The sequence below is a fragment of the Anabrus simplex genome, chromosome 9 (assembly GCF_040414725.1).
Source record: "Anabrus simplex isolate iqAnaSimp1 chromosome 9, ASM4041472v1, whole genome shotgun sequence".
In the NCBI taxonomy this organism is placed as follows: domain Eukaryota; kingdom Metazoa; phylum Arthropoda; class Insecta; order Orthoptera; family Tettigoniidae; genus Anabrus; species Anabrus simplex.
The window spans coordinates 7,149,942-7,164,913 of record NC_090273.1 but is presented as its reverse complement, the minus strand read 5'-3'; the positions used below and the strand labels follow the sequence as shown (position 1 = coordinate 7,164,913).

The 14,972-nt window shown below is 39.3% G+C and overlaps 1 protein-coding gene across 1 annotated transcript in view; it reads right to left on the bottom strand.

The window, feature by feature from the left end:
• Nucleotides 1–14,972, bottom strand: part of Tbp (TATA binding protein) — a 98,435-nt gene that overhangs the window by 17,130 nt on the left and 66,333 nt on the right. Inside the window, exon 4 of the mRNA XM_067153937.2 lies at nt 3,493–3,596. Coding sequence (XP_067010038.1) covers nt 3,493–3,596 — 104 coding nt within the window. The remainder of the gene's footprint in view (nt 1–3,492; nt 3,597–14,972) is intronic.

Below are 14,972 nucleotides of genomic sequence, written 5' to 3'. Positions count from 1 at the left end.
ACGGATGCTTCTTTGGTTTCTTTAGCAATACTGTGTCCTCAGCCGTTTCAACAATGGCATTTTTCAGTTGTTCCCAATTTTCTGTGTCCAAAGACTGAAGTTTCTGAGTGAATTTTTCGCTGGTTTTCAGCTTTTCTGTATCAAATTTGCTAGTTTTCTTTATCTTAACTCTTTTGGTGTTTCTTGGATGAAGCTTAATTTTGATCTTGGATAGATAGTGGTCTGAGTCAAGGTTAGCACTTCTCAGGACTTTAACATTTTCGATCTCTTGTGTTGCTTTTCGTGCAATGGCAACATGATCTATTTGAAATTCTCCCAAGTGAGGATTTGGTGATATCCATGTCTTTTGTTTTCTTGGTAGATGTTTGAAGGCTGTTGACTTAAGAACAAGATTGAATGCCTTACAAAGCTCTATAAGCCTTTCCCCATTTCGTTTGGTTCGTCTGTGGGCTGGATAGTTTCCAACGATATTTTGGAATTTCCTTTCTTTGCCAATCTGGGCATTGAAGTCTCCAAGCAAAATGATTGTGTGTTTGTCAGGAATTTTTGATATAACATCTTCCAGGTCCTCCCAGAATTTGTCTGTTCCTTCTGGGTCTTTCTTGTTTGCCTGGTTAATTGGTGCATGTACGTTCACAAGCGTGTGTACGTTGTTCATACTCCAAAAGCTAAGTATCGAGACCCTGCTGTTAGTAGAGCTGAAATCGGTGACTGAATCAATAATTTTCCTGCTGACAATAAATCCTGTGCCGAGGTGTGGAACAGTTTTCATCACACGTTTGCCAGTTTTCCCTTTGAAGATTCTATAACCTTGTGATTCAAACGCATGTTCATCAGTAAACCTTGACTCTTGAATTGCTGTAATTAGGATTTCATGATGGGAGAGGACATCCGTAAGATGTTTGAGTTTACCAACTTTCAAGAGGGAGTTGGCATTGAAGGTAGCAAAAAAATTTCGTTGTTTGTGGCTGATTTTGTTCCTAGGAGTCTCCGATACCGCCTTGCATGTAGGTGCAGGCTCCCCAGAATCCGAAGGCCTGCTTGCGTCCCTCAAGGCGACGGTGGATTGGTTACCACCTGGGGTACAATTTCCTGTTGAGTTTTCCTCCATGCTTTGCAGTTGAAAACTTGTAGTTTGGGGTCAGTGTAGTTTAACATCGACCAAGTTACTTCCAAGGTTGTAAGCCTTGGAGAGAGCCTGATGTTCGACTCGGGATGGCATTTCCTCCATACCCCATGCTTCGGTTCTCCCGCCGGTACTCGGGTGGCTGATTGCAGTGGTTTCCCACTGGGCGATGGGGGCGCCACGTCCCTACGCCACTATCTCTGATCTAATAAAATAAAGTACATTAGATACATTAGCGCCCAACATGATGGCGAAATCCTCTTTATTTATCTTCCATTGTAATTTGGTCACCGGTATGCTGTTCGTAGTCAGTTTGTGGAAATCTTGTACTGCATAAATTAGGCCTACAACGGCTTTTCAAGGTTACGTTGAACTTGAGAATATGGTTTCGAATGTAAGTATCGATCTTCAAGTTCTCAAATACATAAAATTAAATTCTGCCTGTCACTAATCATAATCAAATTGGAAAGAGAAAAAATATCATTAACACTTCCTAAATTATGATTATTCGCGACCTTGAGCTCAGCTGGAAAGCACGCTCGCTGTACAAGTCGGTGCGAGTGTGAAATGATACAAAGCTTTAAATGTAACGTGCGCAAATCAAACGACTGCGGTTTTCACAACATTTTAACACAAAAACGTGAAATTCCCAGTCTTATATTAGGACAAAAACAGTAATAGGCAATCTCAAAACCTCCCATGGCTTTCTGTAAGTAAGGTGCAACATCTGTTCTGGTCTCGATAACATAATCGTGTAGGATAATATTAAAATACTACTGTAAATTTGTGTTACTTAAGGAGGAGCAGTGTCAATTCCAGCCTGAATGCCCAGTGACTATACAGTGCCCTGAGGGAAATGCCAAAAACCTGTTCGGCGATGCACTCGAAAAAAGTAAAAAAAATAAACATCTAACCCTGGACATAATTTAGAAGTTTTGCAAGCACGAACATTTGACGAAATTCGTTTCGTGTTCAAGTAGAGCTGTCGAAGAAATGTGCTGTCTCCTTCCAATTGTTGTGGACACTCTGCTTTATGATTTCCACGATTTCTCTAAACAATACCACCGGAATGCGATGCTAAGTTGGTCCCTTATGCAAGTTCGCCGCCGATCGTTTTTCTAGTACAGTACTTCCTCAAATTATCGGTACCGCAATAACGAGACGTTAACACCAAGATACGTAAGTATGCCGTAGCCGTCCTTTCATGAGATATAGTTTTTTGAAAAACGCGTGATCGAGGATTTAGCGTTGATGAAACTGAAATTTCTGGATAGTTGATCTGGGAAATTGTTTCTTCGAGGAACAGATAATACTGGATTTTTACAACGTGATTTAATTAGGATGCTCTCGGGACCACGTAATTTGACGAATAATACGGGGAAACGTAGTTTCCGGGAACGTATAATCAATGTTCTACTGTAATCATATATATTTCATTTATGTAATGCTTAGGCAAACTGTTGATGGTTTTAATTCGTTCCCGGATTTTCCATTTTCCCGTATTGTACATTCCCACACCCCCAAAAATGGAGAATAGAGGTTCCACCGTATATTGTAAGTACACGTCGCCTGAACAGGACAGCACAGTGCAACATGTGTGGTGCATTGTTAGAATAGATATCCACGGCTTTCTTCAAATACGGTAGTTCCTCATTCTGTATCCCTGCCTATCGTAAGAGGTGACTAAAAGGAGTCCCAGGGGCTCTTAATTTGAGAAAGTGAGTTGGCAACCACGGGGCCCTTTAGCAAAGTGCTGGCACTGCTCCCACTTACCTCTACGTTGACTACTGAGGTAACTGTAACCTTCAAATAAAATGTCTTGTACAAATATCTGTTTGAAGTTCAAGGATGTGCTGCGAAAGCATAGTACCCTAAATTTTGTTAAAATTTATTCAAATATAAAATGTTTGTTCTGTTGTACAAAGATAAAGAATTGGGGTTTGTACATAGTATTAAAGTGTAAATTCGAGATGTAGTCTCTTGTCTTGACTATAAAATATAAATAGTAGTTATGCTGGCAGCCTATTCTTCTTTATATGACATATAATGCTCCTTAGATAGTTGTTAAATGCACTCAAATGGGGAAGGGGTTGCCTCCAATTCTACTGTGTTTGAAGTTAATAGCGTACTGTTAAATGGAATATTGTCTGACCTGTAAATAAAAGATTGTATTTAGGTGTGCAGAGAAAATTCATGTGTGTGTCTGATTAATTTTGTATTTGGAAACTTACGTGCTCCACTCAAGTTGCAGGAGAACATGCAAATAGCTGTGACTCACAAAAAAGAATTCCCAACACAGGTCATGTGAATGCTCCTATCATTAACTTTCATACTGAGCATTTATAACGCACTTTCACATAACTTACCTGCTGAACTGTCCGTGTGTCAACACCAAACCTTCTAGCCTGATGGGAAATTTTACGTCACAGCTTCCGACCATGTTTTGAATTTTAAAATCCAGGAACTTTGCCTGTAAGAAATGTGTGGAAAGCTGTGTAATTAGTTCTGCTATTTCAAAAAGAAACTAGCAAAGTAAATCAAAGAAAAGCAAGAACATGAATAGGAGTGGGGAGAGGAGACAAGGACAAACATAATCACAGCTTCATACACTGCACTGACATCAATCTCAGTTCTTCTCATTCTATTTCCCAGCTTCATTCACCTTGACAGGTGTGGGATAGGATGAAAAAAGGATAAATAGAGGGAAAGAGGAGAGACAAAAAAATAAAGCTGAATAATAACCACCATCATCATTGGTTGTGGCATCTTATACAACCATTAACACGTCTCAAGGGAGATAGGGTCACCTTCCCTAAACCTCCACTTGAGTAATTCTTGTCTGGCACATCCACGTTGCGGGGTGGATATCCTCCACATCAGTAGGCCGGTGTGAAGGAGAGCTAAGTTCAGGCAGGGACCCAGTCTCATGAGGTCTAACGTTGAACCCAACAACTGCCCAGGATTACCGGTGAAGTCCTCAACAGCATCTTAGGCAGAGGAGGAGATCTTTGGAATGGTGAAGATGGTAGATGAGGCAACCCATCCTCTCTGGGGAAGATTAGAAGAGGAAACCACTGCCTTGTGGAGAAGAGGGATCTTCAAAGGATAAGGGAGTAAACCCCGAAAGAAAATCCTCAGATGCGTTAGGCTTAGCACGTCAGCAGATGAGTAAATGTGTACTTGCTTTCAACTATAATACAAGCCTCGGATGGAAGTTTAAAAGTGGAAATGGAATGGACAAGTGGAAATGAAATGGACAAGTCTCTGGCTACAGTTGCACAGTACGATGGTAATGCTGATGTTCGTGCAAGTGTTAGATCAGAGAACAAAAACCAGATTTGGAACAATACATATTTTAAGAATGAATGGGAAGGGAAATGAATTGACTGACCTAATGGAGAGACAAAAACTCAACGTCCTGGGATTAAGTGAAGTAAAATGGAAAGGGAAAGGAATGAAGAAACTAAGAAAGGGCTACACCTTGTACTGGATGGGTAACAGTAAAGAGAAAAGAATTGGAGTGGGATTTATAGTGAATCAGAATGTTGAACCAATAGCACTGAAATTGAGTGAATTATAATAATGTACACACATGTAAACAAGGAACTACTGAAGATAGGACAGGTGTATGCTCCACAGACAAGATGTAGTGTGGAAGAAAAAAAAGAGTTCCTCAATGAACTGGAAACACATTGTTGGAGATGGGATTATGATAACGGGAGATCTGAACGCTCATGTGGGAACTGATACAATGGGATATGAGAATGTTCTGGGCCCACATGGGTATGGCGATAGAAATGAAGATGGAGAGATACTGTTGGACTTTTGTATCAGAAATAACCTGATAATAAAGAACACTTGGTTCATGAAGAGGAATAGCCATGAGATCAGCCGATATAGTTGGGATGGACAGTATGGAACACTCATCAATTTTATAACAACAGACCGAGAATGGGGAAAATAGTCATGAATACAAAGATAATCCCTAGTGAAAGTATGGAAGGTGATCATAGATTATAAATTGTGGAATTAAAACAAGTAAAAATCCCTAAAATTGAACTGAAGAAGAAACCAAAGATAGGTATTTGGGAATTGGGGGACGAAGATAATAGAATGGCATTCCAAGATTGGATAAAAAGGAAATTGCCTAACACGTAAATAGAAAATGGAGAAGAGTGGGACAATTTAAGACAGACATTTATGGAAGCAGCAATTGAGGTATGCGGGGAAAACAAAATCAAAGTGTTCCAAGAGCTCTGTGTTAGAGAGAGAGAGAGAGATATTTAGCTCCACAAATAATTGTGTTCAGTGTTTGTTTGTGGTAATCTGCGATTAGTGGTATTTCAAATAGAAATTATAAATTCCCATGGAGGGAATTTTTGATCTGATTAGTGGTATTTATTTACAGTTTTAACACTGATAGTTCCGTAGGCGTTCGCTAGATTACAACCTGTAATTTAGGACTGAGTGAAAGAAGAAATAACTCTTTCTTTTTAATAGTATTATTAAAATATCAATAGGTTCGTTGATAAAATTGTTACAAAGATGGGATATTGAAAAGAGTTGTAACTTCGGCAGTGGTTATAGTCTATTAGTGCAGGCATTTGACAGGGTATTTCAAAGAGCAATTCAACGGTCCCACCTATCACGAAGGTAATAACTTCTTTAAATAACGCGTTACTGTTGTAAATTTTGTTTAAAGCAAGAATTTCAGCAGAATATACAATATTTCACTGGTGAAATAGTTAACAGTGGTAATTGTTATTGTCGCTCTTCGTATTCAAATATTGTTGGCTACACTCGTGAACAAGGGTTACCAGTATCCAGTATTCGGGAGATAGTGGGTTCGAACCCCACTGTCGGCAGCCCTGAAGATGGTTTTCCGTGGTTTCCCATTTTCACACCAGGCAAGTGCTGGGACTGTACCTTAATTAAGGCCACGGCCGCTTCCTTCCCACTCCTAGCCCTTTCCTGTCCCATCGTCGCCATAAGACCCATCTGTGTCGGTGCGACGTAACGCCAGTAGCAAAAAAACAAAGGGTGTAGTGTATCAAGAAAATATAAATAAAAATCAGCTGATTCTTGTATTCCGATCATTTGTAATTCTGAGTAGGCAGTTAAAGTATCCGTAATTTATATTTCACAACCTCGATATTTCAGTATTTATGAGCGGTAAGCTAATAAGTTTCTACATTGCAATAATGCCAATTCAAGTCCCTGGCATAGTTTATACAGAAATACTTTGGAGAAATTAATGTAAACAACCTCATATTTTTCAGCATTTACGGACATTTTTATTCTCCGTCCCACGGAGTAGGGAAAATAATAGTAATCCACCATCTGTAATAATCACATAACCACATTTCAGTTGAGAATTGTAGTGTAGATACGGTATATTAGATAGTATCTTGCCTGTTATATTGGTGTGTATTTTTTTGCAAACAGCAGGTTTCATTTCTATTACAGCATAGTAGGATAAAGTAGTACTAATATTAATCTGTCTAAATGTTTAACTTTGTCAGTAATCTTTGAGTACCGACCGGTAGATCTTGCAAATATCTAATTTGGGCCTAATTGGAATTTTCATTTCTATTTGTGCTTAGTAATAACCTAGGATACGTCTGAATGTAGTTTAAACATTATTGTAGTGTAGTATAGTAACTTATTAGAAATTAGAGTGCCTATTCTATAATTATGAGTAGTTTTGCGAATTTCGAACTTTAATGGTAATTTTCTTATCTCTTTGTGCTTGGTAATAACCTGTTGTAATTAGAATACTGTCGCCGGTAGTGAGTTGATAGAATCGGTGGAAACATTTAATTCTGGATTTGTCACGAGAAGTCAACTGAAATTTTGTTGTTGTTGTTGTTGTTGTTGTTGTTGTTGGTGTAAATTTATGTAAATTTCTATGTGATTTAATTTTTGTGAAATTTCAGGACTTACAGGAAAGACTGTGAACTGTTGATATTTAATAATCATTATGAGTGTTGGAACACATTGATATTGGAGATCTCCAGTAATATGTTGGTAAACCATTTTTGTATCACCCTGTAGTTGTCACGTGGAGGCTTCGATCACGAAATCGCCGAGTTTCGCAATCGAAACCTCTAGAATAAATTTCCCACATTACCATATATGGTGCTGCAATGCCATTTGTGAAAATAACATTAATTTGTATTGGTGAAACTTCGGGTCGAATCATAGGTAGCTTCCCTGATTGGCTGTTTGAGTATTTCCCAATTTCCGGCCTTTTGGCTCCTTAGCAGGAGCAGGGCTCTGTTCAGCATCTTTGGTTTTCATACGTCTTAACGATCGGACGCACCTGGTTAGGTGGTCCGCTCACCGGCTCCAGCCATCCCGGGGTAAGCATATGTTCTTTTCTCAAGTGTTAAATTAAAATGTAAATTCATTTGTTCGGAGTTTACCTTAGACCCTGGTTTTCACCATTTTGATTTTGTAATGCCTTGGTTTTGTCAGCTAGGCATATCCTTTGTTTTGGAGGCAATTCCTTTCATTAACCTTTTGTGTAAATGTAAACTTTAATTTTTTCTTCCAAGTTGCCTCCAGTAATTCCGCATCAATTTAGTGCACATCTGTTGAGCTATGCGTCTCTCACTGATGTGTATTAGGAGAGGACTGCCCCTCTATAGGCCTCTGCGCTAAATTTAATTTCCGTTGTTTCCTTTCCTTGTACCATTTTTCAACTTGCCTTGTATAATGTTTGTAATTATGTCATATTCCCCTTTAAATGTTCATTGTAAATTTCAACAACGAAATTATGCTCACTTATTTACATGTAATTGTAATTTTGTGTAAATATTCACTTTTCTGAAAAACACTGATAGGAACCTCGTGGTTCGATTTAAATTTTTAATTGATGATGTTATCCTTTTACTTTGTGTTCTTTATACCTTGTATAAATTCTATATGTTCAGTAAAGTCAGACAAAAGGGTTAATGTTCTCGCGTTTCTTTCCCTACAACGTCACGTAAGATCTCGTCCTCGTCGCCATAAGACCTATCTGTGTCGGTGCGACGTAAAGCCCCTAGCAAAAAAAAAAAAAAAAAAAAAAGATCTCGTCCACTGTAGGGTTTCCCGGCCTGCTTCCCATACATCCTTTCTCTAGTTGTCATGTTGGTTATCCTGCGTCGCCATGCGTTGTTGAAATTTAAAATGTTTTTCCGAGTGTATCATCAGCTGACGTTATTCTTTCAGGTTTGTTATTTTGGATTATTAAATCATTACTTGTTTTATATGTATCTTGTATTATGTGCTCCCTTCTGAAAAGTGGGGGTTACAAATACGACTGAACGTAGTTTAAAATTATTGTATTGTATTATAGTATCTTATTAGAAAATAGTGTGTTTATTCTATTACTGTGAAATATTTGTGTAGTACAGTACCGTTTCTGTGGTATCTGTAGTAACTCCCTGACTAGAATTCTGTTGTTGTAATTAGGGTAGACATAACTGCAGTTAAGAATTGTGTATTATTCTCTGTTTCAAGTAATTACCAGCAATTTTCATCCTGTTAGCGTGTTGTAGGAATAAAAAATTGTACAATTAAGTAGTATTGTAGTGTAGTAGTAGCCTATATTAATTGAATTATTGTCGTGACATCATTGTGAACTAACCTAGACAATATTTCTTTCCTTCCATTCTTATTTTGCACAGAAAAAGGTATCTTATTTTTCCTTTTTCCTTTCATTATTAGTAAAGAATGGCTAAGGAGTGCGAGTGTAGGAACTGTGGGTGTAGCCAGGCATTAAGGAGTATGAAGGAGGAGTTGGAGAGTTTGAGGGAGATAATTAGGATTCTCTCAGAGGACAGGAAGGAAAGTAGGCCTCCCTCAAACAATGTACAGGATACAGTAGGTGTAATGGAGGGATGCGAAGAAAAGGGGGGAATTGTGGAAGACAGGTGGTGTAATGTTTTAAGGGGAAGGAGAATGCAGGCTAAGGGCTCCATTCAGGATCAGAATTCCGGACAGGTGTCGGTGAGAAATCGGTACGAGTCACTGCAGGTAGAACAACCGAGGCAAGATGAGGAACAGGAAACTGTTGCCAAGAAGTGTGGAAGTAAGAGTAAGGGAAGAGGTAGGAAAGGGAAATGTGGATTAGTGGACAGGAAAAGACAGGTGAAAAAGGGTCATGGGATGGAGAAAAGGGAGGAGGAAGTAGCTTCTGCAGCTATCAGGAAAGATAGGACTGACCAGGAGGGGAGCGGATCAAATGAGGTGGGTAGGGTTGAGGCTCTGGTCATGGGGGATTCCATCAGACATGTCGGAAAAGTGTGGAGGAGGAAAGGGTACCAGGGTAGAGTGTTATTCAGGAATTAGGTTAAGGCAGATGTTGAGGAAAGTAGAAGAGAAGGAGGAGGGGAAACTAGAAGGTGGCAGTGTTTCACGTTGGTACTAACAACGTAAGACAAGCAGGTATAAGTACCAACATATTTGGGAATGTGTGGGACCTGGTAAATGCAGCGCGGGTGAAGTTTAACGAAGCAGAGATTGTTATCAGTGGAATACTGTGTAGGAGGGATACTGACTGGAAGGTGATTGGGGATTTAAATGTGACTATGGAGAGGGTATGTGGGAAACTGGGAGTGGGATTTCTAGATCCTAATGGGTGGGTAGGAGATAGGGATCTGCGCTCAGATGGCCTTCACTTAAACCGCAAAGGTACATATAAGTTAGGAAATTTGTTTAGGATTATAGGGAGGTACATTCAGCGAATCAGGGTGGCCTAGGGAGCGGTGTTAAGGGAACTGGAAAACAAGTAAGGATGACGTAAAAATGTTAGTGCTCAATTGTAGAAGTATTGTAAAGAAAGGAATAGAATTAAGTAATTTAATAGATATATACTTACCAGATATTGTAATAGGAGTTGAATCATGGCTGAGAAATGATATAATGGATACAGAAATGTTCTCACGGAAGTGGAGGGTGTATCGTAGAGATAGGATAGGAATGGTAGGAGGGGGAGTAATCATTCTCGTGAAAGAAGAATTTGTAAGCTACAAAAACGTTAAAGATGACAAACACAAAATTCTAGGGGTAAGGCTCATCTCTAAAGATAATAGGCAACTTGATGTCTTTGGAGTGTACAGGCCAGGAAATGGTAGCATAGATGCTGATTCAGAATTATTTGATACGATAATCAGCTATGTGGGAAACGATCAAGGAAAGGAACGTGATTGTAGCGGGTGATCTCAATTTACCAAATGCCAATTGGGAAGGTAATGCGAACGACAGGAAGCATGACCAACAAATGGCAAATAAGTTAATATGGGAAGGGCACCTGATTCAGAAAGTGATGGAACCAACTAGAGGGAAGAATATTCTGGATGTGGTGCTGGTAAAACCAGATGAGCTCTATAGAGAAACCGAAGTAATAGATGGTATTAGTGATCACAAAGCAGTTTTTGTGGTAATTAAAAATAAATGTGAAAGAAAGGAAGATAATAAAATTAAGACTATTAGGCAGTACCATATGGCTGATAAAACAGGCATGAGGGAGTTTTTAATAAGTAACTATGAGCGGTGGAAAACGTTAAAAAAAATGTAAACAGACTCTGGGATGGGTTTAAAGCAATTGTTGAGGAATGTGAAAATAGGTTTGCACCTTTAAAGGTGGTAAGGAATGGTAAAGATCCACTATATTATAACAGAGAAGTAAAGAGATTAAGAAGGAGGTGCAGGTTGGAATGAAATAGAGTTAGAAATGGTTGTGGAAGTAAGGAAAAATTGAAGGAACTTACTAGGAAATTGAATCTAGCAAAGAAGTCAGCTAAGGATAACATGATGGCAAGCATAATTGGTGGTCATACAAATTTTAGTGAAAAATGGAAGGGTATGTATAGGTATTTTAAGGCAGAAACAGGTTCAAAGAAGGACATTCCAGAAATCATTAATGAACAAGGGGAATGTGTATGTGAGAATCTTCAAAAGGCAGAAGTATTCAGTCAGCAGTATGTAAAGATTGTTGGTTACAAGGATAATGTCCAGATAGGGGAGGTGAGTAATACTAAATAAGTATTACAATTTTCCTATGATGCCAATGACATTTACAGTAAAATACACAAGTTGAAAACTAGAAAAGCAGCTGGAATTGATAAGATTTCTGGAGATATACTAAAGGCAATGGATTGGGATATAGTACCATATCTGAAATACTTATTTGATTATTGTTTGGTTGAAGGAGCTATACCAAATGAATGGAGAGTTGCTATAGTAGCCCCTGTATATAAAGGAAAGTGTGATAGACTTAAAGCTGAAAATTAGAGGCCAGTCAGTTTGACATGCATTGCATTTAAGCTTTGGGAAAGCATTCTTTCTGATTATATAAGACATGTTTGCAAAATTAATAAGTGGTTTGATAGAAGGCAGTTTGGGTTTAGGAAAGGTTATTCCACTGAAACCCAACTTGTAGGATTCCAGTAAGATATAGCAGATATCCTGGATTCAGGGGGTCAATTAGACTGTTTCGCGATTGACCTGCCTAAGGCATTTGATAGGGTAGATCATGGGAGACTACTGGCAAAAATGAGTGCAATTGGACTTGACAAAAAAGTGACTGAATGGGTGGCCCTGTTTCTAGAAAATAGAACTCCTAGTGTAGGTGAAGCTTTATCTGTCCCTGTAATAATTAAGAGGGGAATTCCTCAAGGCAGTATTATTGGACCTTTATGTTTTCTTATATATATCAATGATATGTGTAAAGAAGTGGAATCAGAGGTAAGGCTTTTTGCAGATGATGTTATTCTGTACAGAGTAATAAATAAGTTACAAGATTGTGAGCAACTGCAAAATGACCTCGATAATGTAGTGAGATGGGCAGCAGGCAATGGTATGATGATAAACAGGGATAAAAGTCAGGTTGTGAGTTTCACAAATAGGAAAAGTCCTCTCAGTTTTAATTACTGTGTTGACGGGGTGAAAGTTCCTTTTGGGGATCATTGTAAATACCTAGGTATTAATATAAGGAAAGATCTTCATTGGGGAAATCACATAAATATGATTGTAAATAAAGGGTACAGATCTCTGCACATGGTTATGAGCAGGGGTCGAAAAATACCGGGCGCCCAGTCGCCATGGCGCCTGAAATTTTTTATCTGGCGCCTGAATTTTGAAATTCGGTTTTGAAAAATTATTTTTTGAAATCCGGAGTTCCTTTACGTGTACATCCCCACCACTTTGTAAAGTAAAAAGTTGTAACATGGTGTTTCTCGTGTTTACTGTAGCTCATATATTCTAATATCTGCAATAAACATTTTCACTGCTTTTGGCAGTCTTGGAATTCTGTAATTGGCGCTTCGTACTTTGGAACTTGACGTTTCAGTTCAGTTCTGCGCGAGAGATGCCTCGCGATCATGAGAGACATCGTTGTAACCCGTCAAACAAGTAGCTTTTCATGTGGACATATCGAGAAATGCAGAGAACTACTACGTTGAATAATTCCACGAACATCACATTACCGCCTTCGTTCCCGTGACTAGCCGACTTCCGTCTAGCGACTGACAATCAGGCGCCGTCTCGGCTATATTCGTTGTTACTCGGCTAATAGAGCCGAACGCATCGTGTCGTCACTAGTTCCGCTCACCTTTCATTATTTTTTTTATTATTTTTTTTTTTTTTTGCTAGGGGCTTTACGTCACACGGACACAGATAGGTCTTATGGCGATGATGGGATAGGAAAGGCCTAGGAGTTGGAAGGAAGCGGCCGTGGCCTTAATTAAGGTACAGCCCCAGCATTTGCCTGGTGTGAAAATGGGAAACCACAGAAACCTTTCATTATTTGAGAATGTCAGGCGCTAGAACAAAAGTGACTAGAATAGCCAACCTAGCCGTTCCTAAACTATTGCCCCCAAAGCAGTGCTGATAAATTCCCGTGGAATTCATTATTTGCATTTAAAACATACAGAATGACGATTTATCAATTCTTGTATTTTCACTGAACATTATTTTCACTTTTAATTTAATTACAGCATATTTGTATTGAACGGTTTGCACTTTAGAAAATAATACGGTTGTTTTCATTCCTGTGCGGCGGTGGAAAATTGGCAGCGTTGCATCAGACATCGAAGCCCGCAAGCTCGTAAGCCATTTAACTCTGGTGATTTATTGTAGTCTATTACGTGTTTTACGTTTCTGTGTTATACTTCAGAAAATTGGCAAAATGAAACGAACAAAGCCGCACAAATTCACTGATGCGAGTAAAAAACAGTGTACTCTTTCAGATTTCTTCGTAAATGTAACACAAAGTGATACAGAAGCGAGTTAATGTGAGAAAACACTTGATGGAAGTGCCAATTGTAGTGTTCAGGACGACAATGACCAGAGTGAAATTTGTGGTGTTCAACACAATGATAAGTCAAACATTAAAAATACGTCGAAATTTCAGTCAGGCAAACGGAAATTTCAGCAATCGTGGCTTGAATTACTACCGTGGCTGCGCTATGAAGAAGGAATTGCGAAGTGTGAATTGTGCAGTAAATTTCCTAGTATTACTTACTTACTTACTTAATCCGGTCCTCTTGTACCATGAGGTGTCGAGGATACGAGAGATCTCCATCTACTCCTATCTCCGGTAATGGCAACGGCCTCTCGTACCGAGAGTCCCCTCTCCTGCAGTGCTTCTCTAATCCCCTCCTCCCATGTCTTCCGTGGTCTTCCTCGAGCCTTCCTTCCTTCCACTCTCACCTCCCTCATTAACCTCGGCAAGCGGTCTGTCGACATTCGGTGGACATGGCCAAACCATCTCAATTGATATTCTTGGATGGTTTTCTCCAGTGGCTTCATATTCAATACTTTCCGGATGGCTGTATTCCTGATCCTGTCTCTCCTGGTTTTGTCCTCTACTTTCCGGAGGTACCTCATCTCTGTCGCCTGGATTCTGCTCTTGGTTCTTTCTGTTAGCACCCAGGATTCGCAGCCATAGGTCAATGTGGGAATAAAGGTGGATTTGTAAACGGCTAATTTTGTGCCCTTTGAGATCTCCTTCTTGTTGAGGAAGTTTGTTCGGATGGCATTAAACAAGCGCCCTGCTGTTCCTATTCTTTCTGTTATTTCTTCCTCCATCTTCCCATCTGAGCTGATGATTGAGCCAAGATACTTGAACTTGGTGACTTGTTCTAATGGTTTACTATCGACCATGATACAGTGTCTCTCCTCATTCCTGCTGATAACCATAGTCTTTGTCTTGTCCACATTCACCTCCATAACTTTTTCCTTAAGCTCTTCCACCCATACATTGATGTTGTGCTGCAGGTTTTGTTCGCTGGAGGCAACAACAATCAGGTCATCAGCAAATGCCAGGTCAGAAAATCGTACTGGTCGCATGAGATAATTTCCGACCGTCAATTTCTTGATTTTCTCATGACACAGCTTCATAATATGGTCGAGGTATACGATGAAAAGAAGAGGGCTAAGACTGCAGCCCTGCCGGATTCCTTGTCTCGTAGTGAACTCAAATTTCCTAGTATTGCCGACCAAAATTCTAAAGTTGTATCCGGATTTTCAGGACCATTTAAACTGGAAACTTTTAAAAAACAAGAAAAATCCTATCCTCACTTGAAGTGTCAGGAGGCTGAAAGTTTCTAGAAAAATCCCCAATGTGCACCTTCAGCTAAGTGTGTAAAGAAAATGGATGCTAATATGTTACAGCATATGAACGCTTTGTTCATGGCATCTTACCATATTGCAAAAAATAACAGGCCCTACACTGATTTTGAAAGTTTGGTTGCATTGTTGAGCAAGTTGAATGTTACTGATTCTGAGAAGTATGTGAATGATAAACAATGCAGAGAATTTATTTCATACATTGCCTCAGATCTTCGTGAAGATTTGG